Genomic DNA, 26697 nt, shown 5'->3' on the forward strand with positions numbered 1-26697 from the left:
GGTCAGAGTGGGGAATGGCGGGGTGGGGAACTGAAATACATGCCGTCAGGTACCCAGATGAAATCTAAGGTAACACACACAAAATGCTGGTGGAACACAGCAGGCCTGGCAGCATCTATAGGGAGAAGCACTGTCGACGTTTCGGGCCGAGACCCTTCATCAGGACTAACTGAAAGAAAAGATAGTAAGAGATTTGAAAGTAGGAGCGGGAGGGGGAAATCCGAAATGATTTATCTGAATGATGAATTTGGATAAATGATAAATTGGCCTGCTACGTTCCACCAGCATTTTGTGTGTGTTGCTTGAATCTCCAGCATCTGCAGATTTCCTCGTGTTTGCGAAATCTAAGGTGTTGCTCCTCCACCCTGAGGGTGACCTCATTTTGGCACAAGAGGATTGAGACATTGGAAAGGGAATTGAAATACATGCCATCAGGTTGGATGGGTACCCAGCTGAAATCTCAGGTGTTGCTCCTCCACCATGGTGAAAATGAGGCAGTTAGGGCAGAGAATTGGAAGCTACTGAAGAGATCGAGGATATGAGAAGAGTCGCAGATGTAGGTGGGAAGGGAATGAACCAAGGGGGAATAAAATTGAGTCAAGAGATGAGGAGACATGTTCAGTAGGGCAGGAGAAGGCAGAGACAATAGCCCTACCCAGACCGTAGGAGGTAGAATCAAGCAGTGTGGTGTAAGAGAACTATGAGTTTGGTGGCAATGACAGGGAGTTCTCCAGAGTGGATAAGGTCAGTGACAGTGTCAGAGACAGTTTTTTGGTGGTGAGGAGTGGGGTTCTCCTCAAGGGGTAGATATGAGGTAGAGTCTGAGAGTTGCCACCGGGCCTCAGCATGTAAAGATATTTACACCAAACTACCACGATGCCCCCTCTGTCTCCAGGTTTGATGGTAAGTTTGGGATTGGTGCAGAGTGTTCAGGTTGGAGGAAGAGAGAGGAGTGTTGTATTCAAGATGGTTGATGTCTTGTCAACAATTAGAGATGAAAAGATCCAGAGCAGGCAGGGAACTGGAACAAGATATCAAAATCATTCTCAGCGACAGGTGAGGTACAGCAGACTGGAGGATGCCTAATGTTGTTCTGCTGTTTAAGAAAGGCTCTAAAATTAAACCAGGAAATTATAGGCCAGTGAGCCTGACATCAGTAGTGGGATAGTTATCAGAAACAATCTGATATGTATTTGGATAGACATGCACTGATTAGGGATATTCAGCGTGGTCTTGTGCGTGGTCGGTCACAGCTAACCAATCTTATAGTTTTTTTTAGACTAACTTATCAGGAATGTTGATGAAGATAAGTCAGTGGATGTTGTCTACTTGGATTTTTGCAAGGCATTTGAGAAGGCCCCCATGGGAGGTTCATCAAGAAGGTTCAGGCACTTGGCATTCAAGATTAGGAGGTAAATTGAATTAGACATTGGCTTTGCGGGAGAACCTAGAGAGTGGTAGTACAACTTTACCTCCCTGACTGGAGGCCTTTGACTAGTGTTGGGTCTGTTGTTGTTTGTCATCTACATCAGTGAAGTGGATGATAGCATGGTTTACTGGATAAGCAAATTTGTAGATGACACCAAGACTGGGGGTATCATGGACAGTGAGGAAGACTACCAGAGATTGCAGTGGGATCTTGACCATCTGGAAAAACACAGCTGAAAAATGGCAGATGGAATTTAATGCAGAAAAGTGCGAAGTGTTGCACTTCAATAGAACCAACCTGGACAGGTCTTACACAATGAATCGTAGGGAACTGAGGAGTGCGGTAGATCAGAAGGATCTGGGAATACGGGTCCATAATTCACTTAAAGTGGCATTACAGGTAGATAGGATCGAAAAGAGAGCCTTTAGCTCATTGACCTTCATAAATTGAAGTATTGAGCTCAGGAGATGGGATGCTATTTTGAAGTTGTATAAGATGTTGCTGAGGCCTAATTTGAAGGGTTATGTGCAGTTCTGATCACCTACCTTCAGAAGATGTAAATAAGGTTGAAAGAGTACAGAGAAAATCTGCAAGGATGTTGCTGGGACTGGGTTAGGGTTAGGGGTTATAAGTAAAGATTGAATACATTAGGATTTTATTCCTAGGAATATAGAGGTTTTAGGGCAGATTTGATAGGTATACAAAATTATGAGGGATAAATGCAAGCAGGCTTTTTCCATTGAAGTTTGGTGGGACTACAACTAGAGGTGAAAGGTGAAAAATTTAAGAGAAGTTTGGATAGGATGTCAGAGGTATGGAGAGCAGGTCAATTGGACTAGGCAGTTTAAATGGTTCTGTATGAACCGGATGAGCCAAAGGGCCTGGTTCTGTGCTTTACTTTTTTATACTCTGTGACTCCATAAAATGACTCCATAGTGAAAAGGACTGCAAAAAAGTCCGTGGTGGTACAAGAGGTGGTCTGTAGTGTTCTGTTGATGTGGTAGGGTTAGGGTTGAATAGACTGTGTAAGACAGGGAAGAAACAAGAGGTTCTTGAGCGCCAACATCTCAAAGGATTTATCCTGGGCCCAGCTTACTGATGCAGTTACAAACTTGGAGGACTGTCCGAGGGTATGGATGAGTGGGTGGGAAGGCGATTCGAATGGTGCTTGTTTCACTGCTTTTGTGTTATTGCTTCTTGTGCTCTGTGCTGTTCTACCAGGCAAGGTGGGCACGTTGTGTTGGTGTGTGTGCCAACACTTGCCAGCTGCACCCAGCTTATTCTTAGGTGTGTTGGTGGTTAATACAAATGATGCATTTGATTGTACATTTCCATGTGATAAATCTGAATTCTGAGAATCTGAAGCCATGGCAGTATCATTAGGAGTCTTTGATATGTCACCAAAGACGCTAGCAAATTTGTACAGATGTACAGTGACAGGTTGTATCACCATCTGGTACAGAGAGGCTACAATGCACAGATCTAAAGAGACTGCAGAGAGTTGTAGAGTCAGCCAGCTCCAAGCCTCCCTACCACTGAGGGCAACTTCAAAAGGGAGTGTCTCAAGAAGGCAACATCTGTTGATAAAGATCTTTGCTATCTGGGACATGTGCTCCCCTCATTACCACCATTGGCGAGGAGGTACAGGATCTTGAACACAATTGCTCAATGTCCTAGTCATGGCTTCTTCTCCTCCGCCATCAGATTCCTCTTTTGCACTATTTGTTTTTTTTTGTAACTTATTGTAAGTTTTTTATCTTGCACTGCACCGCTGCTGCAAAATAACAAATTTCCTTGCATGTGTCAGTGGTATTAAACCCGATTTTGATTCTGATTCTGAAGTGTCTGCAAAATGCAGGGTGAAAGGCCTAACTTTACCCTTTCTCCAGCATGCAGATTGGTGGCCCTCAGCATGGTTCACCAAGTCCAAAGGTACAGGCCCCACTCCAGAGTTTTTGGTAGATTTTCGTAAATAAAAGAGTGGAGGCATTTTACGTTTCAGAAAAGCCATAGCAACTAATTTATTGAACACCAAAAAACTGAACTCAAAGCCTGCTAAAAACTCTTTATGTAATTATGTCATCATGTCAGAACGGCCTCTTAAAATGAAACCCCAACTTAGTGTCGGTGGCTGTGAATTATGTACATTTCCACCAATTACGTTACCCTACACTTGAGCCCAAGAAGCTCGGTTAATTCCCCAAGTGCAGGAGTTGTCACCTCCACTCTGGCTTGCTATGTCATTATCATGATATGCAGCATGTCAAATATTTACACTGTTAATCAGCAGAACCCTCATGTATCTGAATATGACACTTGATGGTTTGAAAGTCTGCATGTTATTTTTGTGACACAAGATACTTCAGGGTCTGTTATGTATCTGCCACAGCTGTCGACTACCTTCTTAATGGAAATAGCTCATGCTCTTTCCTCATGGAACGTACAGAATGTACATACAGCACACATATTGTCTTGAGCTTTCTGAAGCTGGCTGCTGTCCACAGCACTGAACTAAAGGCGTTTCAAATGCATTCCAAACTATGACCCTGTTAGCTCTCAAAACACATAAAACTTGGGAACAAGGACAAGATTTGGAAGTGGAGAAGCAAATGAAAATAAAGGGCCCTCACTGTAGAGAAACTATAAAGATTGAACTGTTGGTAAGTTTCATCATCAAATGGTTTAATATTAAAGGGAGGAAAGGGGCTCGTTTTGCTGTTGTTGTTTTGTTGCCTGTTGTGTTCTGTGTTGTTCTGCCAAGAATCATGGGCTTTTCTGTTGGTGCTAGAATGTGTGGTGACACTTGAGGGCTGCCCACAGCACACCCTAGGGAATTGGTTATTAACACAAACAAAGCATTTCACTTTATGCTTTGATGTACGTGTAAAAAATAAATCTGAATAAGGTGATGGTGATACCATTGATGGTTAGATTCCATTGGAGGAGATGGTCATTACACATACCTGTGATGACTTTCCTCTTACCAGCCAGTTTATACACAGGGTGGTAAATGGTGTGCTCTTTATTCTCATTTGGCACAATCTTCATTAGTTGAGCCACTGAGTTCAAGAGTCACAAATCTCTGATGAGGCCACATCTGGTGTATTGTATTCATTTCTGGTTGCTTCATTGCAATTAGGATGTGGAGGCTGTGACACTGCTGGATTAGGGGACATGTCATGAGTAAACTGAGGCTGTTTTCTCTGGAGTGGTGGAGACTGAATGGAGATTTGATAAAAGTTTATTAGATTATGCGAGGCATAGGTAGATAGCCAGTATAATTTTTTGGCCCCTGGATTTGAATGTCTAATACTAGAAGGCATGGATTTAAGGTGAGAGGGGGAAAGTACAATGCACCTTGACCCAGTATCACCTTGGCCCTGTGGCACCATTACTCAGTTATTATTTGACCCAGGCAAGAGGGGTAAGTGCAACAGGGCATATGCAAGACAATTTTATTTTTACAGAGTGGAGGGTGTCTGGAATACATTGCTAAGGGTGGTGGTGGAAGCAGACAGTATTGGAGCATTTAAGAGACCCTTAGATAGGCGCATTAATATGCAGAGAAAGGAGGGATATGGTCAAGTTGCAGGGAAAAAGGATGAGATTAATAAGGAGTCATTGGTTTAAACAGTGAGGCACAACTTTTTTTCCAATGTCCTATTCTGTGCTGGACTGTTTGACGTTCTACATATCTAGGTCTTTTTGAACAAAGGCACGTGCTAAGGAGCTGCAAAGGAAACTAAATCACTGACAAGCATCCCAACCTCTGACCTTAGGACGGAAGGAAGGTAATTGGTGAGGTAGCTAAAGATGATTAGGCCTAAGACTCTGCTGTTCTGAGAAGATCTTGGAGATTCAATGCCGTCACCAGAAAATGGTTCACTTTTCCAGCAGTAGGAAAACATTAAAAATTTATCACCTGCAACAACATGATTTACTCAAACACCAATAATTGTGAACGGTCCCCAAGGAAGTCACATCGATTGACAGACCAGTTTGGGAAATGGAATTATGTCTTCAAAATTTTATTTTGCTTTAATGAGAGCTGAATTTTCTCACAAAAATTAATAACTGGGCAGCTACAACAGTATCATTCAAAATTTGGATAGGAGCATGGAGGGGCAGGGCTTGGAGTGATATGAGCCAAATACAGGACATTGGGAATAGCTGGGAGGACAGCATGGATGAGTTGGGCCGAAGGGTCTGTATCATTGCTCTATATCTCAATGTCTGCACATGCATAGGAAGGAAAAAAATTCCCTCTTCTTTCCCTCACATTGAGCAGAAGATACAAGACCTTTAATGCATGTCGCATCAGGCTTAAGGACAGCTTCTATCCCGCTGTTATAAAATTATTGAATGGACCCCCTGGAGCAACCTCACTATGACCTTGCACTGCACTTTCTCTGTAATTGTAACACCTTAGTCTGCATTCTGCCATTGTTTTCAATTGCATTACTGATGTGATCCAATGATCTGTACAGATGGCAAGTAAAACAAAGATTTTCACTTTACCTCAGTACATGTGAAAATAGTAAACCAATTTACCCTTTCAACTTATCATGTTCAAAAGTATCATTCCTGCCACATTTCAGCAAATACATCAGTAGTTCAGGACAGGTAACCAGATTCAACCTCTAATACATCTATCCACCAGCAGGCTCTACAATAGCTTCTGCTCTGCTTTTACACAAAGTACAAAGTACATTTACTATCAAAGTACAGGTATGTCACCATGTGCAACCCTGAGATTCATTTTCTTGTGGGCGTAATAAATCCATAATAGAATCAATGAAAGACCACGCCAACTTGGGCACTCAACCAGTGTGCAAAAAACAACAAACTGCATATACAAAAATAAGTAATAATAATCCACTAAATAATGAAGATTGAGAACATGAGATGAAGAGTCAGATCATTCAATAAGATGATTGACTGGACTCCTGATCTCATTATGATCATGCACTTTACTGTCCACCTGCACTGCACTTCCTCAGTAGCTGCTGTGCTTCATTCTGCATTCTGATTGCTTACCTTGTTCCACCTCAGTGCACTGTGCAAACCAAGCTTTTCACTGCCCCTTGGTACACGTGACATACTAGACCAATTCCGGTGGGGAGATATTAATCTCTGTGGTGATACAAATGATTACACAGTGCTGCTGCTAATTTCTCCCAATAGTCCCCAGACCAGTCCACCTCCTGTTCAACAAATACAAAATGCTCGAGGAAGTTTAGCAAGTCAAGCAGCACCTATGGAGTGGAATAAATAGTCAACATATCATGCCGAAGTCCATCATTAGAACTCATCTCATCCCAAAACATCAACTGTTTTTTCCCCTCCACAGATGACTTGCTGAGTGTTGTTTAAAATTTTCAGCATCTGCAGAATGCATTGTATTTATGACCTTCAGTTCAGAGACGTTTAAGTTTATTGTCATTGAACCTACACATGTATACAGCTAAAGGAAACAACATTTCTCTGGGACCATGGTGGAAAACACAGTACATATATCACACACAGCACACAAAATAATATTAACAGATATTAACAAAATATTCTATAGATGTACTGTACAAGTTGACATAAAGTGCATTTATGACGTATAGTTAAATATACAACAATGCAATGCCACTGGCACAATCAGAAATAATGTGGACTGGATGGTAATGGCTAGAGTTTCTGGGGGAAATTCGGAAAGCGCAGGGCAGACACATCCCAAAGGGAAGATAAAAACAGCATAAAGGCAAAAGCGAGGGCACTCAACATAGCAAAGGTTAGTGGGAAGTTAGAGGATTGGGAAGATTTTAAAAATCAACAGAGGCAACTAAAAACCATAAGAGAAGATAAGATGAAATATGAAGTTAAGCTGACCAAATATAAAAGAGGATACCAAATGTTTTTTTTCAGGAATATAAAAAGTAAAAGAGAGGCGAGAGTGGATATTGGACTGCTGGAAAATGATGATGGAGAGGTAGTAATAGGGAACAAAGAAATAGTGGATAAAATTGGTAGGTACTTTGCATCAGTCTGAGGAAGACACAAGCATTATGCCAAAAATTCCACAGCATTAGGGGGCAGAAGCGAGTGTAGATACTATTACTAAGGAGAAGGTACTGGGGCAGCTGAAAGGTCTGGAGATAAATAAGTCACCTGGAACAGATGGACTATACCCCAAGATTCTGAAAGAGTTGGCTGAAGAGATTGTGAAGGCAGTAGAAATGATCTTCCAAGAATCACTAGATTCTGGAATGATTCCGGAGGTTCAGTCACTCGGCACCCAAGATGAGGTTTTTCGAGGAAGTTACAAGGAAAGTGGATGAAGGGAAAGCAGTGGATGTTGTCTACATGGACTTCAGTAAGGCCTTTGACAAGGTCCCACATGGGAGGTTAGTTAGGAAGATTCAGTCGCTAGGTATACATGGAGAGGTAGTAAACTGGATTAGACATTGGCTCAATGGAAGAAGTCAGAGAGTGGTAGTGGAGGATTGCTTCTCTGAGTGGAGCCTGCGACTAGTGGTGTGCCACAGGGATCAGTGCTGGGACCATTGTTATTTGTCATCTATATCAATGATCTGGATGATAATGTGGTAAATTGGATCAGCAAATTTGCTGATGATACAAAGATTGGAGGTGTAGTGGACAGTGAGGAAGGTTTTCAAAGCTTGCAGAGGGATCTGGACCAGCTGGAAAAATGGGCTGAAAAATGGTAGATGGAGTTTAATACAGACAAATGTGAGGTATTGCACTTTGGAAGGACAAACCAAGGTAGAACATACAAGGTAAATGGTAGGGCACTGAGGAGTGCAGTAGAACAGAGGGATCTAGGAATACAGATACAAAATTCCCTAAAAGTGGCGTCACAGGTAGATAGAGTAGTAAAGAGAGCTTTTGGTACATTGGCCCTTATAAATCAAAGTATTGAGTATAAGAGTTGGAATGTTATGTTGAGGTCGTATAAGGCATTGATGAGGCTGAATTTGGAGTATTGTGTACAGTTTTGGTCACCAGATTACAGGAAGGATATTAATAATGTTGAAAGAGTGCAGAGAAGGTTTACAAGGATGTTGCCGGGACTTGAGAAACTGAGTTACAGAGAAAGGTTGAATAGGTTAGGACTTTATTCCCTGGAGTGTATAAGAATGAGGGGAGATTTGATAGAGGTATATAGAATTATGATGGGTTAGATAGACTGAATGCAAGCAGGCTTTTTCCACTGAGGCCAGGGGAGAAAAAAAAAAGAGAACATGGATTAAGGGTAAAGGGGGAAAAGTTTAAAGGGAACATTAGAGGTGGCTTCTTCACACAGAGAATGGTGGGAGTGTGGAATGAGCTGCCAAATGAAGTGGTAAATGCAGGCTCACTTTTAAAATTTAAAAAAACTTGGACAGGTACATGGATGAGACGTGTATGGAGGGATATGGTCCAGGTGCAGGTCAGTGGGACTGGGCAGAAAAATGGTTTGGCACAGCCAAGAAGGGCCAAAAGGCCTGTTTCTGTGCTGTAATGTTCTATGGTTCTATGGTTCTATGAGGTATCAATTGGATTGGACATTGGTTTTGTGGGAGAAGCCAGAGAGTGCTTGTAGATGGTTGCCTCTTTGACTGGAGGCCTGTGACTAGTGGTGTGCCACAGGGCTCAATGCTGGGTCTAATGTCATTTGTCATCTGTATGAAAATGTGGATAACTAGATCAGCAAATTTGTGGATGAAACCAAGACTGGGGGTATAGTGGATAGCAAGGATGTGAACCAGCTGGAAAAATGGGCTGATGGAATTTAATGTAGACAAGTGTGAGATGTTGCACTTCGGTAGGACCAGCCAGGGTCGGTCTTACACCGTGAACGGGAGGGTACTGAGGAGTGTGGTAGAATAAAGGCATCTGGAAACACAGGTCCATAATTCATTGAAAGTGGTGTCACAGAGAAAGCTGTTGGCACATTGGCCTTCATAAATCAATGTATTAAGTACAGGAGAAGGATGTTATGTTGAAGTTGTATAAGACATTGGTGAGGCCTAATTTGGAATATAGTGTGCAGTTTTGGTCACCTACCTACAGGAAAGGTTGAAAGAGTACAAAGAAAATTTACAAAGATGTTACTGCATCTGGAAGTCCTGAGTTATAAGGAAAGATTGAATAGGTTAGGACTTTACTCCTTGGAATGTAGAAGACTGAGGAGATTTGATAGAGGCATACAAAATGATGAGGGGGGTAGTTAGGTTTAAATGCAAGCAGGCTTTTTCCACTAAGGTTGGGTGGGACTACAACCAGAAGTCATGGGTTAAGGGTGAAAGGTGCAAAGTTTAAGGAGAACATGAGGGGGATATTCTTTACTCAGCAGGTCATGAAGTGTGGAATGAGCTACCAGCAAAAGTGGTGCTTGCGAGCTCCATTTCAATGTTCAAAAGAAATTTTGATAGGTACTTGGATGGTAAGTATATGGAGGGCTATGGTCACAGAGCAGGTCAATGGGAGTAGGCAGTTTAAATGGTTTTGAAATGGATTAGATGGGCTGAAGGGCCTGTTTCTCTGCTGTATTTTTCTATGGCTATAACTATGACTGGAAATTTGCAAATGTCACCTCTCTTAAAGATGGGAGGGAGGCAGGAGAAAGGAAATTATAGGCCAGTTAGCCTAATTTCAGTGGCTGAGAGGATGTTGGAATTTATTATTATTAAGGATGAAGTTTCAGGGTACTTGGAAGTGCATGATAAGCAGGCCAAAGTCAACATGCTTTCCTTAAGGGGAATTGTTTGGAACTGTCTGAGGAAATAACAGGCGAGATAGACAAAGGCGAGTCAGTGGATGATATTTACTTGGGTTTTCATAAGAATTTTGACAAGGTGCCAGCAATGAGGCTGTGTAACAAGATATGAGCCCATGTTATGAAAGGACAGACACCAGTATGGATAGAAGATTGGCTGATAGGCAGGAGGAATAAAGGGAGCCTATTCTAGTGATGTGGTGTTCTACAGGGATCGCTATGGGGTCCACTTATATATCAATGATTTCAATGATGGAATTTATGGCTTTGTGGCCAAGTTTGAAGACAATACAAAGATAGGTGGAGGGGCAAGTAGTGTTGAAGAAGAAGGAATTCTGCAGAAGTACTTGAAGATTGGGAGAATGGGAAGAATGGCATGGATTATTTTCTAACTGGGGATCAAAATTCAAAAATTAGAGGTGCAAAGGGACTTGGAAGTCCTCTTGCAGGTTAAGAAGGTGGTGACGAGGCAATGTTAGCATTCATTTTGTGAAAACTAGAATACAAAAGCAAGGATGTAATGCTGAGGCTTTATAGGGCATTGGTCAGACTGCATTTGGCACATCATGTGGAGTTTTGGGCCCTTTATCTAAGAAAAGATGTGCTGATATTGGAGAGGGTTCTATTAAGAGAATGATCCCAGGAATGAAATGGATAACTAATGAGGAGTGTTTGATGGCTCTGGGCCTGTACTTCTTGGAGTTTAGAAGAATCAGGGGAATCTCAGTGAGACCTACGAATATTGAAAAGCCTAGATAGAGTGGATGTGGAGAGGATGATTCCTCTAGGACCAGAGAGCACAGCCTCCGAATAGAGGGATGTCCATTTAGATCAGAGTTTAGAAAGACTTTATTTAGCCTGATGGTAGTGAATCTGTGGAATTCACTGCTGTGGTCAGCAGTGGAGGCCAAGTCATTGAGTATATTTAAAGCAGAGTTGGTAGGTTCTTGGTTAGTCAGGGTGCCAAAGTTTACAGGGATAAGGCAGGAGAATGGGGTTGAGAGGCATAATAAATCAGCCATAACGGAATGGTAGAGCAGACTTGATGGGCTGAATGGCCTAATTCTGCTCCAATGTTTTATGATTGTATGGTAACAGGAAGTCTAACAGTCTGGGGAAACAAGCTGTTACCCATCTTAACAGTCCATGTTCTTATACTCTGGCACCTTCTGCCTGATGGTAGGAGGTCAAAAAAATTGTGTGCCAGTTGGGAGGGGTCCTTGACAGTGTCAAGGTCAATATGAATGCAGCACTTCCATAATGCGAATTTTTGAGTGTTGGTAATGACTTCACTAATAGCAAAGATCTGAACATCACCCAGTTCTGGCTACACCCATTCACCATACAGAAATCTCCACAGTACAATGTCCTGCTGCCAACATATCCTGGTAAATGAACACTGTCTGCTTTAGCATCACACTTACCTCCAACCATTGTTCGTTTACTTTGTTTAGCAGATAGATAATGTCGCCAGCCTTGAACGTCAATTCCAGGTCATTTTCCCCAGTAAAATTATACAGAGCCTGAGGGAATAAAGAGAGAGAGAGGTCAGTGCTTCAGCATGGAAAAGCATCCCTGTAAAGCACTCTATATGGGAAAAAAATAAACCATGCTCACGTTGCCGTGGCAGGCTCGGATTAGATTCGGATTCATTTACCACACGCATTGTTGAAGCACACCCAGTAAAATGTGCCATTTGCGTTAACAGACAATACAACTTGAAGCAAGAGTCGCCACACAGTCTGGCACCAACAGATCATGCCCACAGGAATGGGATCACTGAAGTCAGGGGTGGCCCGAACAGCCCCAGTATGCCCCGTGACCTTTTACCACGTGAAATGTTCTCTTGACTGTGCATCCAGCACACCTTCCCTTCCCCACACCGCCTTCAGCCACATGAATACCATCCACTGAAAAGTCATCCCTCCTCGATCTCCCTCTATCATCACCGATAACTGGTCTCTGGAGACTTATTTACTTCATTTACTGTGTACAAGGTGAACAGCACAGCCCCTGACTCCACAGTGTTCTGAAGTCTGATAAGAGGAATGCCATTTTATACAGAATTGACCAGCAGTTATGGAGACTGAGTATTTGCTAAACCGAGTATATTCAAATTCTTTATTTGCATAGTCAATCACCATTCACAATACAGGTGTTAAAGTCAATAGAGTCTGCCAGCTGGCAACAGACAATTCTTTCAAGTTAGTAAGTCCCCTGCTTAGTGTCTGTGCCTTCCACTGTTCTGTTACATGCTTACCTTGGCTCTGGTCCCCTGCTGTACAAAGGAAAGCAATGCTTTCTTACCTGCATTGACTGCATCCTACTGTAAACTATGCTTCGCTGGACATTATCTTGACCCTTACTTTGCTCCAGCTTCCACACCTCTTCTTCGTTAAGAAATTTGCAGTATCTCTTTGTCCAATATTTTGATCACCGTTCATAGCTCACTACCACATTTTCCCTGCTTTAGCTTCCACAGGTGGTCTGAGGTTGTTGTTCTATCTCCATCCCGTTTTGACATGTCGGTCCATGGCCTCTTCTTTTGCCATGATGAGGACCTCTTGGGGTGGAGGAGCAATGCTTCACATTCCCTCTAGGTAGCCTCCAACCTGATGGTATGAATACTGATTTCTCCTTCTGCTAATTTTTTTCTTTTCCTTCCCCCTTCCATCTTCCATTCCCCACTCCTGTCTCTTTCCTCTTCGCCTCACCTGCTAGCACCTCCCCCTGTTGCCCCTCCTTCCCTTTCTCCCATGGTCCAGTCTCCTCTCCTGTCAGATTTCTTCGTCTCCAACCATTTACCTTTCCCACCCACCTGGCTTCACATTCTGGCTATCCTCCTTCCCCTCCCCCCACCATTTTATTCTGGCAACTTTCCCCCTCCTGTCCAGTCCTGACGAAGGGGCTCAGTTCGAAACATCAACTGTTTATTCATTTTCATAGATGTTACCTGACTTGTAGAGTTTCTCCAGCATTTTGTATGAGTGAGTGAGTGAGTGTGAGAGTGAGAGTAAGAGAGAGAGAGAGAGAGAGAGAAAATGAGAGATGTGCTATCTGTACCTAATTCTGAAATTACTGTCTGTAGCCAAAACCTTGTCAGCTGATGAGTTAGAAACAGAGAGTATGGTCAGGGTCAGGTCATATATTCTATTGTATTAAACATAATTAATTTGAAGAGTGCAGAAACTACAATTTATTCAAAACCACAGCAAATCCTCCCAACAAAAGCAGACTAATTTCTGGAAAATAAAAGCAGTGTTGAGGGTAGTATTATATAAATGAGAAATATAAAGTGTGTTGGGCAAATGAACAGAATATATAACACTGTTTGGAAACCTTTGTTAAATTTGGCAATGCTTGAGGTGGAATCCACAATTCACTGAATGTTACATTAATCACTACACTGCCATGCCACCCTATAGCCCATTCTTACAATAGATTCTCAAGATGCACCAAATGGCTGCTCGATTAACAGGGTGAAACTATAGCCTCTTATTTTCTGATTAGATTCCACTTTGGCTGGGAGAGTCCATCAATTCATTTCTGCCTAAGAACACAGCAACTGCAAAGGACTACTGATCGCAGTCCAAAAAAAGACTGCTGAATTTTCCATCGTATACAAAGGAATACTGTGCATGGTCTGGCTAGCATTGTAATTTATTCCCATTGAAACGTGTTATTGCCTGGAGATGATCTAAACTCATTTACAGCGTATGTTATATTTGCTTCATTGCTAATCTGTCAGAATCATAGTGACATAAAAGGCTCTACTACTCACCCTGCCCATCATATCCTCTATACCAGAGGTTCCCAGACTTTTTGGGTTACTAACCCCTTGGCTCCCAGACCCCACTTCTCTCTTTCTGGCCTTTACATAAAAATTATGAGGAATTTTTATTAACATTGAAAAAAATAGCACCTTCAAATTCAAAATAGTGACAAAGAAATGACAACAATATTCAAATCCATTTAAGATACAAATAAAATTGTTTCTTTATTTAATTACAGTAAAATCTATGTTCATCAACAATTTTAGACCGTACTGCAGTAGTCTAACTATTCACCACTTTTCACCTTTCAGTGAGATGCATGGGCTTGGTGCAGTGATATCAGCTTCTCAACGTCAGGCTGAATGTCACTGAGAAGGAGTTTCAGATCCCCACATTCAGTAACTTGCAGTGTGTTTCTTTGCTGCAAAAGTTGGACGACTGCCCTGACACTACACTCCACTAAATATGATGTTGGAAAGGCAATAAAGACCATCTTGAGCTTTTTTCACAGTGCAGGATAGCATTCAGAGATGTTTTTCTGCAACCAAACTCTTGATATGAACCTATCAAATGGTGAAAGGCCTTGATAGAATGGATGTGGAGAAGATGTTTCCTATGATGGGAGAGTCCAAGACCAGTGGACACAGCCTCAAAGTAGAGGGGTGTCTTTTATAACTGAGATGAGGAAGTATTTCTTTAGCCAGAGAGTGGTGAGTCTGTGGAATTCTTTGCCACAGGCAGCTGCGGAGGCTAAGTCTTTATGTATATTTAAGGCAGGGGTTAATAGATCCTTGATTGGTCAGGGCATGAAAGGATTTGGGGGAAAGGCAGGAGATTGGGGCTGAGAGGAAAAATAAAGCAGCCATGATGAAATGGTGGAACAGGCTTGATGGACCAAATGGCCTAATTCTGCTCCTATATCTTATGGTCTTATGGTCTAACTAGGGTTATCTTGGACAGGTTATCATGCGGAGCAGCATGATAGCCTAGTGGCCAGCACAACACTTTATAGTCCCAGCGACCAGCGGTTCAATTCCTGTCGCTGTCTGTAAGGGGTTTGTACATTCTCCCCTTGACCATGTGGCTTCCTGTGAGTGCTCCAGCTTCCTCCCACATTCCAATCACATACCAATGACTAGGTTAGCTGGTCATTGTAAACTGTCCCGTGATTAGGCTCGGGTTAAATCTGCGGTTCCTGGATGGTACAGCTCGAGGGGCTGGAAGACCCTAATCCATACTGTATCTCAATAAATAAAAAAAGGGGAGGTGACTGACTTGTCCTGGATAAGATTCACATAATTTCCTTGCAATTGAAGATTGATTTCATTAAACTTTGCAAATAATTCTGACAAATAAGCAATGTCATCCCTAATATTCTTGAGTACAGTACTGAATGAAGCATTCAAGACGTCAAAGAATTTTATCACAGTTTCAAAAAGTGCAAACGAGCATCTCAGGCAGTTTCGTTTTGAGAGCCATCTGATTCTGTGCTCAGCAGCAAGCATTCAAACTGTCCATCATTGCCTCATTTGAAAGAACTTTTTCACATAACAGATACATTGGCTGCTGTTGGTTGCTTGGTGCTGGTATAAATCCATATTTCAGATACTCCACACTATACTGTCTCCTCTTCTTTCTCATTTGATCTGTTTCTGATATTTTTGTTATTGATTAACAACAACAATCTCCTATTGTTTAAGTCCAACCTCAAGCGAAGTTATGACGTCATCATAGCTCAGCAAACACTGACTTCCTATCTGATGGTACATAAAGTTTTAGGAACATTTTCTCACATGCTCAGTGTTTTAGGAGCAGTTTTAGTAAGAGCTTTTTCCACTCTGCCATCAGATTTCTGGACAGACCATAAACCCATGAACACTGTCACATTCACAATGAAACGTACAGTGAAACGTGTGATTTGGGTCAACAAACAGCAGGTCCAAGGATGTGCTGGGGACAGCCCGCAAGTGTCACCATGCTTCCAGTTTCAACGGAGCATCCCCACAATGTACTAACCCCAACCCTAACCTGTACATCTTTATTTTTGGAATGTGGGAGGAAAGCGGAATTCTGCGAAGACACCCACGAGGTCATGGGGAGAATGTGTAAACTCCCAATGGACAGCCATGGGGATTGAACCCTGATCTAATCACTATACTACGAGTTGCCCTTGATGATTTATGTGCTTCTCTGGAAACTTAATAAATCTTGTGAGGATCTCTGCCCCCACTACCATCTCAGGTGCGTACTTTCAGATTCCTCTAGATGAAAAAAGCTTTTACTCAGATCCCTCCTAAACCTCTTGCCCCTTACCCTGAACTTAGTCCAGACTTTATCTGCATCTTATTGCTACAAATATTCTCAGGTATGACATCAATGATAAAGATGGGTGATGAGCAGCAAATTAGATCATTGTGCATAAAAGCAAACTGCTGGAGCAGGCAGCATCTGTGGAGGGAGATGGAATCCAGGGGAAGAGTCCAAACCCAAAGAATCAATGATCGATTTTGTTCCACAGAGGCTACAATATTTCTTCAGCATATTTTTTAAATCAAAATATACTTTATTCAAAAATAAAATTATATACAATAAACCATTCAATGACTCTCAGTCCTTTACAAATGTTTCCATTACAATCTTTACATTTCTACACTTTAGCCACCCCTTCAGCATTCTGTCTTTCTTTTTGTACCAGCAGGTTTCAGCATCTGCAGACTCTGCCTCCAAATCACACTCCTAAGAGTGGAGAAAAAACTTATCAAGATAGTGGTGAATAACGGTAGCTCAGACTGAGGCACTCGATGTTGTGGCAATTGGCTTGCAGGCGTTTCATCACCAGTTGAGCTGACATCCTCAGTGCGCAGTTGTGGTGTTTCTCTCTGGGAGTGCTCATGTTTTTATAGGCACCCATTTGCTTACCTCAGTCCTGATTGGTTACTCCTTCAGCTGACCTTTGAATTCTATTGGCTCCATTCTTTTGGGTCTTAGGGGTTCATCGATGGAGTCTATGTCAATATGTTTGTTTATGGAGTTATCAGTTATTCATGCCTGCTTCGTGTTTGCCTGCACCACAACCTCCGCAGTGTCCCAGTTAAAATGATGTCCATCATGTACCAAGATCAGCGACAGTGAATCATGTCTCTGTACCGCCAGTTTGTGTCCCCGTAAATGAGTTGAGAGTTTACATCCTGTCTGGCCGACGTAGATCTTGCTGCAGACTCCACAGTTGTACACTCCATTGTTCTCGTCAGTTGTCTTTAATGGTAACAAGTACATCCAGGAATGCGAGTTGGTCACTGCTTTCTCTTTCCATTGTTCACATTATGTTGTGGAATATGTTGTTGATTTGGGTAAAGGAATTCTCTATTTCATTGTGTTTGAGTATGAGAAAGCCATCACCTACTTATCGCGTCCAGAGTTTGAGTTTAAGGACCGCAAAAGAACTCTGGAGTTATTGGAATGCCTGCACTGTTTTGTGCATTTTATGCAGTCCTGGGTAGGTCTGTAGTCTAGTGTAGTTTTTTTTTCTGTGTTAGTTTTTGTACTGTTTCATTTGGCACCATGGTCCAGAAAGACATTGTCTCGTTTTTACTGTGTACCGTACCAGCAGTTGTGGCCGAAATGGCAATGAAAGTGACTTGACTTGACTTGAAAACACACACCAGCCTTACGACAGGATATCTCCAGGCCTCCAGTCTTTAGTCACAGACTCCTAAGTGCTTTTAAGAGAGATAATATGCTTTTTCTATGTATCTTCCTCCAGTTAGGCAAACTAACAATGTAATATAAACAGTTTCCTAAGAGGGTATGCACCAATGAAAACATAAAACATTACAAATTCTAAAACTACCTGATCTTATCTGATCATCAAAGCTAAGTAAATGTAGCTCTGGTTAGTGATTGGATGGGAGACTGCTGTGGGCATGGTAATTGGTCACAATTTGTTTAAAATTCGTGTTGGTACTCCAGTAACTATTTACTTAAGTTTGTGAATAAATGATAGCCTAATGTCAAGTCATGGGAATAACTACTTTTTAAGAAACATTTTAGTTTGAACCTTTTGCAATTATATAGTTTGGAACTTTTTAAAGAACAAATTACGTTTTGAAATGCAGAAATATAAGCTGCAAACATGCACTCAGTGGCCACTTTACTAGATATCTTCTGTAAGTATTAAAATGCCACTGAGTGTATGTTTGTGGTTGTTCACTTCAAGTTCTGACATGTTGTGTGTCCAGAGATACTCTCCTGCTCATCTCTGTAATGCCTGGTTATTTAAATTGGGGAAGAAAGGTGATCTAAGTGGCTTTGATCATGGAATGATTGGTGGTGCCGGCCGGTCTGGTTTTAGTCAAAAACTGCTGATCTCCTGGGATTTTCACGCACAGCAGTCTCTAGAGTTTACAGACAATGGTGCAAAAAGCAAAAAAAATCTAGGGATCAACAGTTGTGTGGGCGACCTTGTTAATGAGAGGTCAGAGGAGAATGGCCATTCTGGTTCAAGCTGACAGGAAGATGACCAATCTAGTGTGACAGTGGAAAAGTGTGTATGGAACCGCAGCAACTTAATGAATACTTTGCTTTGGTATTTGTAAGAAGAGAAAGGGTTAAGGTTAGACTGTGCTAAGATCTAAGCTTACAAAACATATGCTGACACATTGCTAAATAAGGATATAAGATTCTTGCAAAACTGTATAGGTACAATCTGTACCTTGTGGTAATCATGAAGAACTAAAAAGGAGTCATTAAGCTAGGAGCTGAGAGCGGAGGTGGATGAAACAGATGGAGATAAGCTGTACTCTTGTGGCTAACTCCAAGGCCGATAAGTGTTTGAAAACTTGGCAGACATGGCTCTGCGGATGGCTAACTCCAAGGACAGAGGATATGAGAAAATGTGTATGTGACCCCCGAAATGTACAAGCCTGTGGGGAGGGGGAGAGTGGAGCTGACTATGAATAATTGTAGGAATGATACAGCAACTGAGGGACACGTGATAACCTACTTGAAACTGTATAAAAGGAAATGAAATGTAATGCTCTGGGCTCAATACTGCTGGAGCAGTTTTGGGTCCGACTCTGCAGACTCGTGAAAAATAAAGCTTTGCCGCTTTGCAGTTTGCTGAGACTCAGAGTGTAGGATTATTTCTGACAGCTGGGGGCTCGTCCGGGATCCCCACTCCGGTCGTGGAGGGCGAGAGGAAGGACATCGGAGAAGGTGCACCCTGCCGAGTTCGGCAGTCCCTGATTCCTTGCTCGTCGTCTGAAACGGCTTGAGCGAGTGAGATCCGGACAGCGCAAGGCGGCAAAGCAGGGAGGAAAGGAGACGGTTCTACGGCACACCGGGTAAGTGAGACTAGCTAACTGAGATCTAGGTGGGTGTGACCGGGTAAACTAGGTGTGACGACACCTAGAGTAAAAAGAACCGGGCCGGGAAGGGAATAATGGGAGGGGGAAGCTCAAAGGAAGAGGAGCCGGAGAGTTCGGGTTTGTTCCCGAAGGTACCTCCTGATAGCCCCCTCGGTAGAATGTTTGCAGGATGGGGATATGGACGAACAAAGGGAAAGCAGAAAAAGAGAATGGTAGAATATTGCAAATTATGGTCCAAACAGCCAATAAAAGGGTCCTCGGTATGGTGGCCACCATTTGGGTCAGATGAGGATTGGGTTAGACAGGCCTTAAACATATATGTAAACTCTAAACCAAATGTGAGAGAGGAAGAAAATGAGTATGCCTCTTGCTGGGTTCCCGGACCAGGAGACTCCGCAAGAAGTTTTAAACTAGAAACTAAAACCAAGGGTCAGATACAACCTTTATGGTAGATTCGGGTGCTGAAAGATCCAGTGTAATCCAGATACCTCCCGGCGCCCGAACAGGAACAAGAGTAATGAAGGTATCCGGTATCGGAGGAAAAACGATACAAGTGCCCATTGTGGACAATGTGGAAGTCGGATATGAAGATAGGGCAACAAGGCAAGACCTTCTCCTGCTGCCCTCGGCAGGATTTAACCTATTAGGAAGGGACCTGCAAGTGCAACTGGGCATTGGAACAGTGCCGAACAATGGAGAAATAATAGTAAAATTATTCGCATTAAAAGAAGAGGACGACCAGAAAATAGAGCCCGAGGTGTGGTATAGAGAGGGAAATAGGGGAGGATTGAACATCAGCCCTCTACAGATCACCTTGCTACCGGACGGTCGCCCAGTAAGGAGGAAGCAGTATCCCATTGCGATGGAAGGAAGAAAAGGGCTGCAGCCGGTAATTGAAGGGCTGATCGCAGATGGACTGCTGGAAGAATGTATGTCGCCATATAATACCCCCATCCTCCCGGTGCGAAAGCCGGACGGGACTTATCGGATGGTACAAGACCTGCGGGGTCTAAATGCAGTAGTCCAGACCCGATACCCGGTAGTACCCAACCCGTACACCCTGATGAGTAAAATCTCCCCTGACCATGAATGGTTCAGTGTAATAGATCTAAAAGATGCTTTCTGGAGTTGCCCGCTAGAAGAAAGCAGTCGGGACATGTTTGCGTTTGAATGGGAAAATCCTACAACAGGGCGGAAAAGACAACTCAGATGGACGGTCCTGCCGCAAGGATTCACTGAGTCACCTAACCTATTCGGGCAGGTCTTGGAGCAAGTACTAGCGGAATTCCAATGTGCTCCAGAGAACCAACTGCTACAGTATGTGGATGATTTATTACTATCCGGGCCAACACAGAAAGGGGTGCAGGAAGATACCATCAGATTACTGAACTTCCTAGGGAAAAAGGGGCTACGGGTCTCCAAGAAAAAGTTACAATTCGTGGAAAAGGAAGTAAGGTATCTGGGACACCGGGTCAGTAAGGGACAGCGAAGCATTACCCCAGAAAGGATAGCTGGAATAACAGGGATGTCGCTACCTCGTACCAAGAAGGAGATACGACAGTTCCTGGGGTTAGTGGGGTATTGTCGAATCTGGATTGAGAATTATACTCCCCTGGTGAAATTTCTGTATGATAAACTCGGGCAAGATGAGCAAACAGTAAAATGGACAAAGGAAGAGGAGCAAAAATTCAACTATATCAAGGGGCAATTGATCCGTGCTCCGGTGTTAGTCTTGCCAGCCCTGGAAAAACCATTCCAGCTGTACGTCAACAATGCCGAAGGAATGGCCCAAGGGGTACTCACCCAACTCAGAGGAGGAAAGCGGCAACCCGTGGCTTTCCTGTCAAAAATGTTAGACCCGGTATCGCGTGGATGGCCCACCTGTATCCAAGCAGTGGCAGCGACAGCGGTATTGGTAGAGGAAGCCCGGAAACTAACCTTTGGAGGGAAGATCACAGTGCATTCTCCCCACTCGGTCAGCACCCTACTAGCCCAGAAGGCACATCGGTGGCTCACTGACTCCCGCATTCTAAAGTACGAAACTATACTGATGACCGGAGAAGACCTAAACTTCGCAAAGGATTCCAGTTGCAACCCAGCCCAGTTCCTCTATGGAGGACTAGAAGAAAAGGAGTCAGAACACGACTGTATTGAATTGCTGGACTTGCAAACAAAGAGCCGGGAGGACTTACAGGAAGTTCCCCTGGGAGAAGGACAGGAATTGTATATAGATGGATCCTCACGATGTATTGATGGAGTACGGCACAGCGGATATGCCATCATTGACGGAGAGACTGAAAGAATAGTGGAGTCCGGGAGATTACCGGGAAACTGGTCGGCCCAGTCATGCGAATTATACGCACTCCAGAGGGCTCTGAGGATATTGGAGAAGAGGATCGGAACAATATACACTGACTCTAAGTACGCCTATGGGATAGTACATACCTTTGGGAAGATATGGAAAGAAAGAGGACTGATAACGGCCAGAGGAAAGGGACTGGCACACGAGCAAATGATAAGTATGACATTGGAAGCCCTGGCCCTACCAACTGAGATTGCGGTAGTACATGTACCCGGACACCAAAAAGGATCAACACCTGAAGCAGTAGGGAACCGTCTAGCCGATGGGGAGGCCAAACGAGCAGCCGTTGAAGACCCGATCCAACTCCTGACCTTGATACCAGTGAGGGAAGGACTTACTAAACAACCTATGTTTACCCAAATAGAGATTGATAGCATGAACCAACTAGGAGCCCGAAAAGACACTGATGGTAAATGGACGGTCCCGGATGGGAGACAGGTACTAAATAAGGAAGTAACCCGCAACATCCTCCAACAGTTGCACCATCAAACCCACTGGGGAGTACAGGCCATGTGCGACACAATTCTGAGGGACTATGTATGCAAAGGAATATACACACTGGCCCAGCAAGAGATAACTGGATGTCCGACGTGCCAGCGGATAAACAAGAAAGTGATGCGATCCACTCCAAGAGGTGGCCAGCCACTGGCCATGAGACCGTTCCATAGAGTCCAGATCGACTTTACCGAACTACCCTCAGTGCAGAGATGGAAGTACCTGTTAGTAATAGTGGATCATTTTACCCACTGGGTGGAAGCATACCCGACCACAAAGGCCGATGCGCCTACAGTAGCCCGAATACTACTAGAAAACATAATCCCCAGATATGGGATCATGGGGTCCATAGACTCGGACAGAGGGACACACTTTGCCTCCAAGACGCACCAGTTGATTTGTGATGCATTGAGTATCCAATGGAAATACCATACCCCGTGGCATCCCCAGAGTTCGGGACGGGTGGAAAGGATGAACAGTACCTTAAAGGCGCAATTGACCAAATTAATGCTAGAAACCAAGTTACCCTGGACTAAGTGTCTCCCCATCGCCCTGTTAAGAATCCGAACAGCACCCAGGAAGGATATAGGAATCTCCCCCTATGAAATGCTGTTTGGACTCCCGTATTGGAATAAGGTAGAAGGGTACCCCACGCTACAAGGGGGTGATATTTTTATAAGGAACTATTTACTGGCACTATCTCGTTCCTTTGCAGAACTGCGGAAGAAGGGTCTCTTGGCCCAGACTCCGCCGCTCGACTTTGCTTTACATCAGATCGTGCCTGGAGATTGGGTTCTGGTACGGACCTGGAAGCCGGAGAAGTTACAACCACAGTGGGAAGGCCCTTTCCAGGTCCTGTTAACCACCGAGGCGGCCGTACGAACAAAAGAGAAAGGGTGGACCCACACATCCAGAATAAAGGGACCAGTTAAGCCTGAGGGACACACGGAGTGGACCTGTGTTCCCAGTGAAGAACCGTTGGTGGTGAAACTGAAAAGGCAACAAAAATGAACTCAATGTGGACTGTTACATTATTGACTGTAATATATTTAATTCTGTATGTGGGAAAAATAGAAGGGAAATGTGACAAGTGTAGGAACCGAGTTTTGGAGAAAGGAAAAGAACGACCCGGGGCCCTTGTGTCACATTCACATGTAAATGACCAATGTTATGGAAAAGAAAAAGAGGAATGTGAAGAGGGAGGAATAAAATATACCCTGAGAAAGAACAGGGGATACCCCGGTGGATCAGTGAGAGAAGAAAAAGGAGAAGGGAGAAGTTGGAGTGTACGAGAAAGTACATGCCCTGAGACAGAATGGATATGTGAAAGGAAAGAAAAAGGAAGGGCAGAGTTTGGTGGAGTCAGAGAAGAATGGGGAACCTATGGAAAAACAAGACCGGAAATGAAGGAAAACCTGTTTATAGACTTAGCAACTCGAATAGCTACAAGTTTAAATGTAAGTGACTGTTGGGTTTGTGGGGGACCCCACATGAGCGAGCAATGGCCATGGATAGGTGAGAGTTTGAGTGTGTGGGAGCTATTGGCTCATGATTGGGATAAGAAAAGGACTGGTAGGACGCAAGAATGGAAGTTAACAAACTATCCGGAAGGACAAGTATGTGTAGAAAGAAAAGGGAAGGTGAAAGTAGGAGAAAGCCCATGTCAGAGTATAAAGTTGGCTAAAACAAAAAATAATGCCACTTGGTGGCCCGAGGAGCCGACTTGGTACATAACTAAAGGGGCAAAGGACAATTGTACGGCTATGGGAAACAATTCGGGAATCTGGAATTGCAGTGGGCATAACCCGTACGAAGGAATTCCCAGTGTTTGGAAAGCCTGGCGGAAAGCAAAGAAAGGAGGATTTGTTCCAGAAGGTCTGTTCTGGATTTGTGGGAATCAGGCATACACCAAATTGCCGAAAGGATGGGGAGGAGTTTGTTTCTTAGGCCTTATAAGGCCAGAGTTCTTCCTCCTACCCCAGGATGAAGATAGGGAATTGGGAATCAAGTTATTTGACTCACTGAGAAGGGAGAAGCGGGAGATAAAGGTGGGAGAATGGGGCGACGAGTGGCCTCCAGCACGCATCATTGAATATTACGGACCAGCAACTTGGGCCCAGGATGGGTCATGGGGTTACCGAACCCCGGTATATATGTTAAATCGAATAATACGCCTACAAGCTGTAGTAGAGGTGATCACCAACCAAACCGCATTGGCTCTGGAATTGCTGGCTGAGCAGCAAAGCCAGATGAGAACAGCCATATACCAAAATCGATTAGCATTGGATTACCTATTGGCCTCCGAGGGAGGGGTCTGTGGAAAGTTCAATCTGACAAACTGTTGCCTAAAGATAAATGATAATGGAAAGGCAGTGTTGAAAATATCCGACAAAATTCGGAAGTTGGCCCATGTGCCAGTACAAACTTGGAGATCCTTAGGGAACCTGAGTTGGCTGGATAGTCTGCTGGGAGGAAGCTGGTGGCGAATAGCCCTGTTAATATTTGGCGGAATACTCATAATGATAATCATATTACCATGCTTAATACCCTGCTTGAGAGCATTAATAACGCGAGTAGTAGTACAGGTAATGCAGCCAGGGAACCCAGCTGACCCGGCTAAAATGCTGTTGCAACGAGGCAGGGAACTGAAAGAGTGGAATCCCTGGACAAATCCTTAGCACACTCTAAAAAGAAAAAGGGTGGAATTGTAAGAAGAGAAAGGGTTAAGGTTAGACTGTGCTAAGATCTAAGCTTACAAAACATATGCTGACACATTGCTAAATAAGGATATAAGATTCTTGCAAAACTGTATAGGTACAATCTGTACCTTGTGGTAATCATGAAGAACTAAAAAGGAGTCATTAAGCTAGGAGCTGAGAGCGGAGGTGGATGAAACAGATGGAGATAAGCTGTACTCTTGTGGCTAACTCCAAGGCCGATAAGTGTTTGAAAACTTGGCAGACATGGCTCTGCGGATGGCTAACTCCAAGGACAGAGGATATGAGAAAATGTGTATGTGACCCCCGAAATGTACAAGCCTGTGGGGAGGGGGAGAGTGGAGCTGACTATGAATAATTGTAGGAATGATACAGCAACTGAGGGACACGTGATAACCTACTTGAAACTGTATAAAAGGAAATGAAATGTAATGCTCTGGGCTCAATACTGCTGGAGCAGTTTTGGGTCCGACTCTGCAGACTCGTGAAAAATAAAGCTTTGCCGCTTTGCAGTTTGCTGAGACTCAGAGTGTAGGATTATTTCTGACAGTATTCACTATGGAAAAGTATCTTGGCGATTGGAGGGATGACTTGCACTGGACTAAAAAGCTTGAGAATGTAGATATTAAGGAAGAGGACGTGCTGGAGTTTTTGGAAAGCATCAAGTTGGATAAGTCACCGAGGTCGGACGGGATATACCCTAGGATATTGCGGGAGGCGAGGGAGGAGATTGTTGAGCCTCTGGTGATGATCTTTGCATCATCAATGACGACGGGAGAGGTTCCGGAGGATTGGAGGGTTGCGGATGTTGTTTCCTTATTCAAGAAAGGGAGTAGGGATAGCCCAGGAAATTATAGACCAGTGAGTCTTAGTGGTTGGTAATTGATGGAGAAGATCCTGAGAGGCAGGATTTATGAACATTTGGAGAGGCATAATATGAATAGGAATTAGCATGGCTTTGTCAAAGGCAGGTCATGCCTTACGAGCCTGATTGAATTTTTTGAGGATGTGACTAAACACATTGATGAAGGTAGAGCCGTAGATGTAGTGTATATGGATTTCAGCAAGGCATTTGACAAAGCTCCATGCGAGGCTTATTGAGAAAGTAAGGAGGCATGGGATCCAAGGGTCTTTGCTCTGTGGATCCAGAACTAGCTTGCCCACAGAAGGCAGAGTGGTCGTAGACGGGTCATATTCTGCATGCAGGCCATTGACAAGTGGTGTGCCTCAGGGATCTGTTCTGGGACCCCTACCCTTCATGATTTTTATAAATGACCTGGATGAGGAAGTGGAGGGATGGATTAGTAAACAAAGGTTGGGGGTGTTGTGGATAGTGTGGAGGGCTGTCAGAGGTTATAACAGGACATTGATAAGATGCAAAACTGGGCTGAGAAGTGGCAGATGGATTTCAACCGAGGTAATGTGAGGTGGTTCATTTTGGTAGGTCAAATATGATGGCAGAATGTAGCATTAATGCTAAGACTCTTGGCAGTGTGGAGGATCAGAGGGATCTTGGGGTCCAAGTCCATAGGATACACAAAGCTGCTATGCAGGTTGACTCTGTGGCTAAGAAGGCACATGGTGCATTGGACATCATCAATCGTGGGATTGAGTTTAACATCCAAGAGGTAATGCTGAGGCTATATAAGACCCTGGTCAGACTCCACTTGGAATACTGTGCTCAATGCTGGTCACCTCACTACAGGAAGGATGTGGAAACTATAGAAAGGGTGCAGAGGAGGGTTACAAGGATGCTTTCTGGATTGGGGAGCATGCCTATGAGAATAG

General features: G+C 43.6%; 2 protein-coding genes across 3 annotated transcripts in view; one reads left to right on the forward strand and one right to left on the reverse strand.

Moving 5' to 3' along the window:
• Positions 1–26697, reverse strand: part of ncf4 (neutrophil cytosolic factor 4) — a 103228-nt gene that overhangs the window by 24563 nt on the left and 51968 nt on the right. For both annotated transcript variants that reach the window (XM_073033747.1, XM_073033746.1), the window contains exon 7: positions 11621–11719. In XM_073033747.1, coding sequence (XP_072889848.1) covers positions 11621–11719 — 99 coding nt within the window. The remainder of the gene's footprint in view (positions 1–11620; positions 11720–26697) is intronic.
• On the forward strand, positions 18565–25424 carry LOC140719256 (endogenous retrovirus group 3 member 1 Env polyprotein-like). Its single transcript, XM_073033744.1, has 2 exons — positions 18565–19311; positions 22908–25424. Exon 2 carries the CDS (start codon positions 23200–23202, stop codon positions 24868–24870), a length of 1671 nt encoding a protein of 556 aa, XP_072889845.1. The 5' UTR covers positions 18565–19311; positions 22908–23199; the 3' UTR covers positions 24871–25424.

This window comes from Hemitrygon akajei, chromosome 31 (genome assembly GCF_048418815.1).
Source record: "Hemitrygon akajei chromosome 31, sHemAka1.3, whole genome shotgun sequence".
Taxonomy (NCBI): Eukaryota; Metazoa; Chordata; class Chondrichthyes; order Myliobatiformes; family Dasyatidae; genus Hemitrygon; species Hemitrygon akajei.

Excerpts from the sequence above, each read along its gene's own strand:
- LOC140719256 (XM_073033744.1), top strand. The coding sequence starts at position 23,200 with ATGAACTCAATGTGGACTGTTACATTATTGACTGTAATATATTTAATT.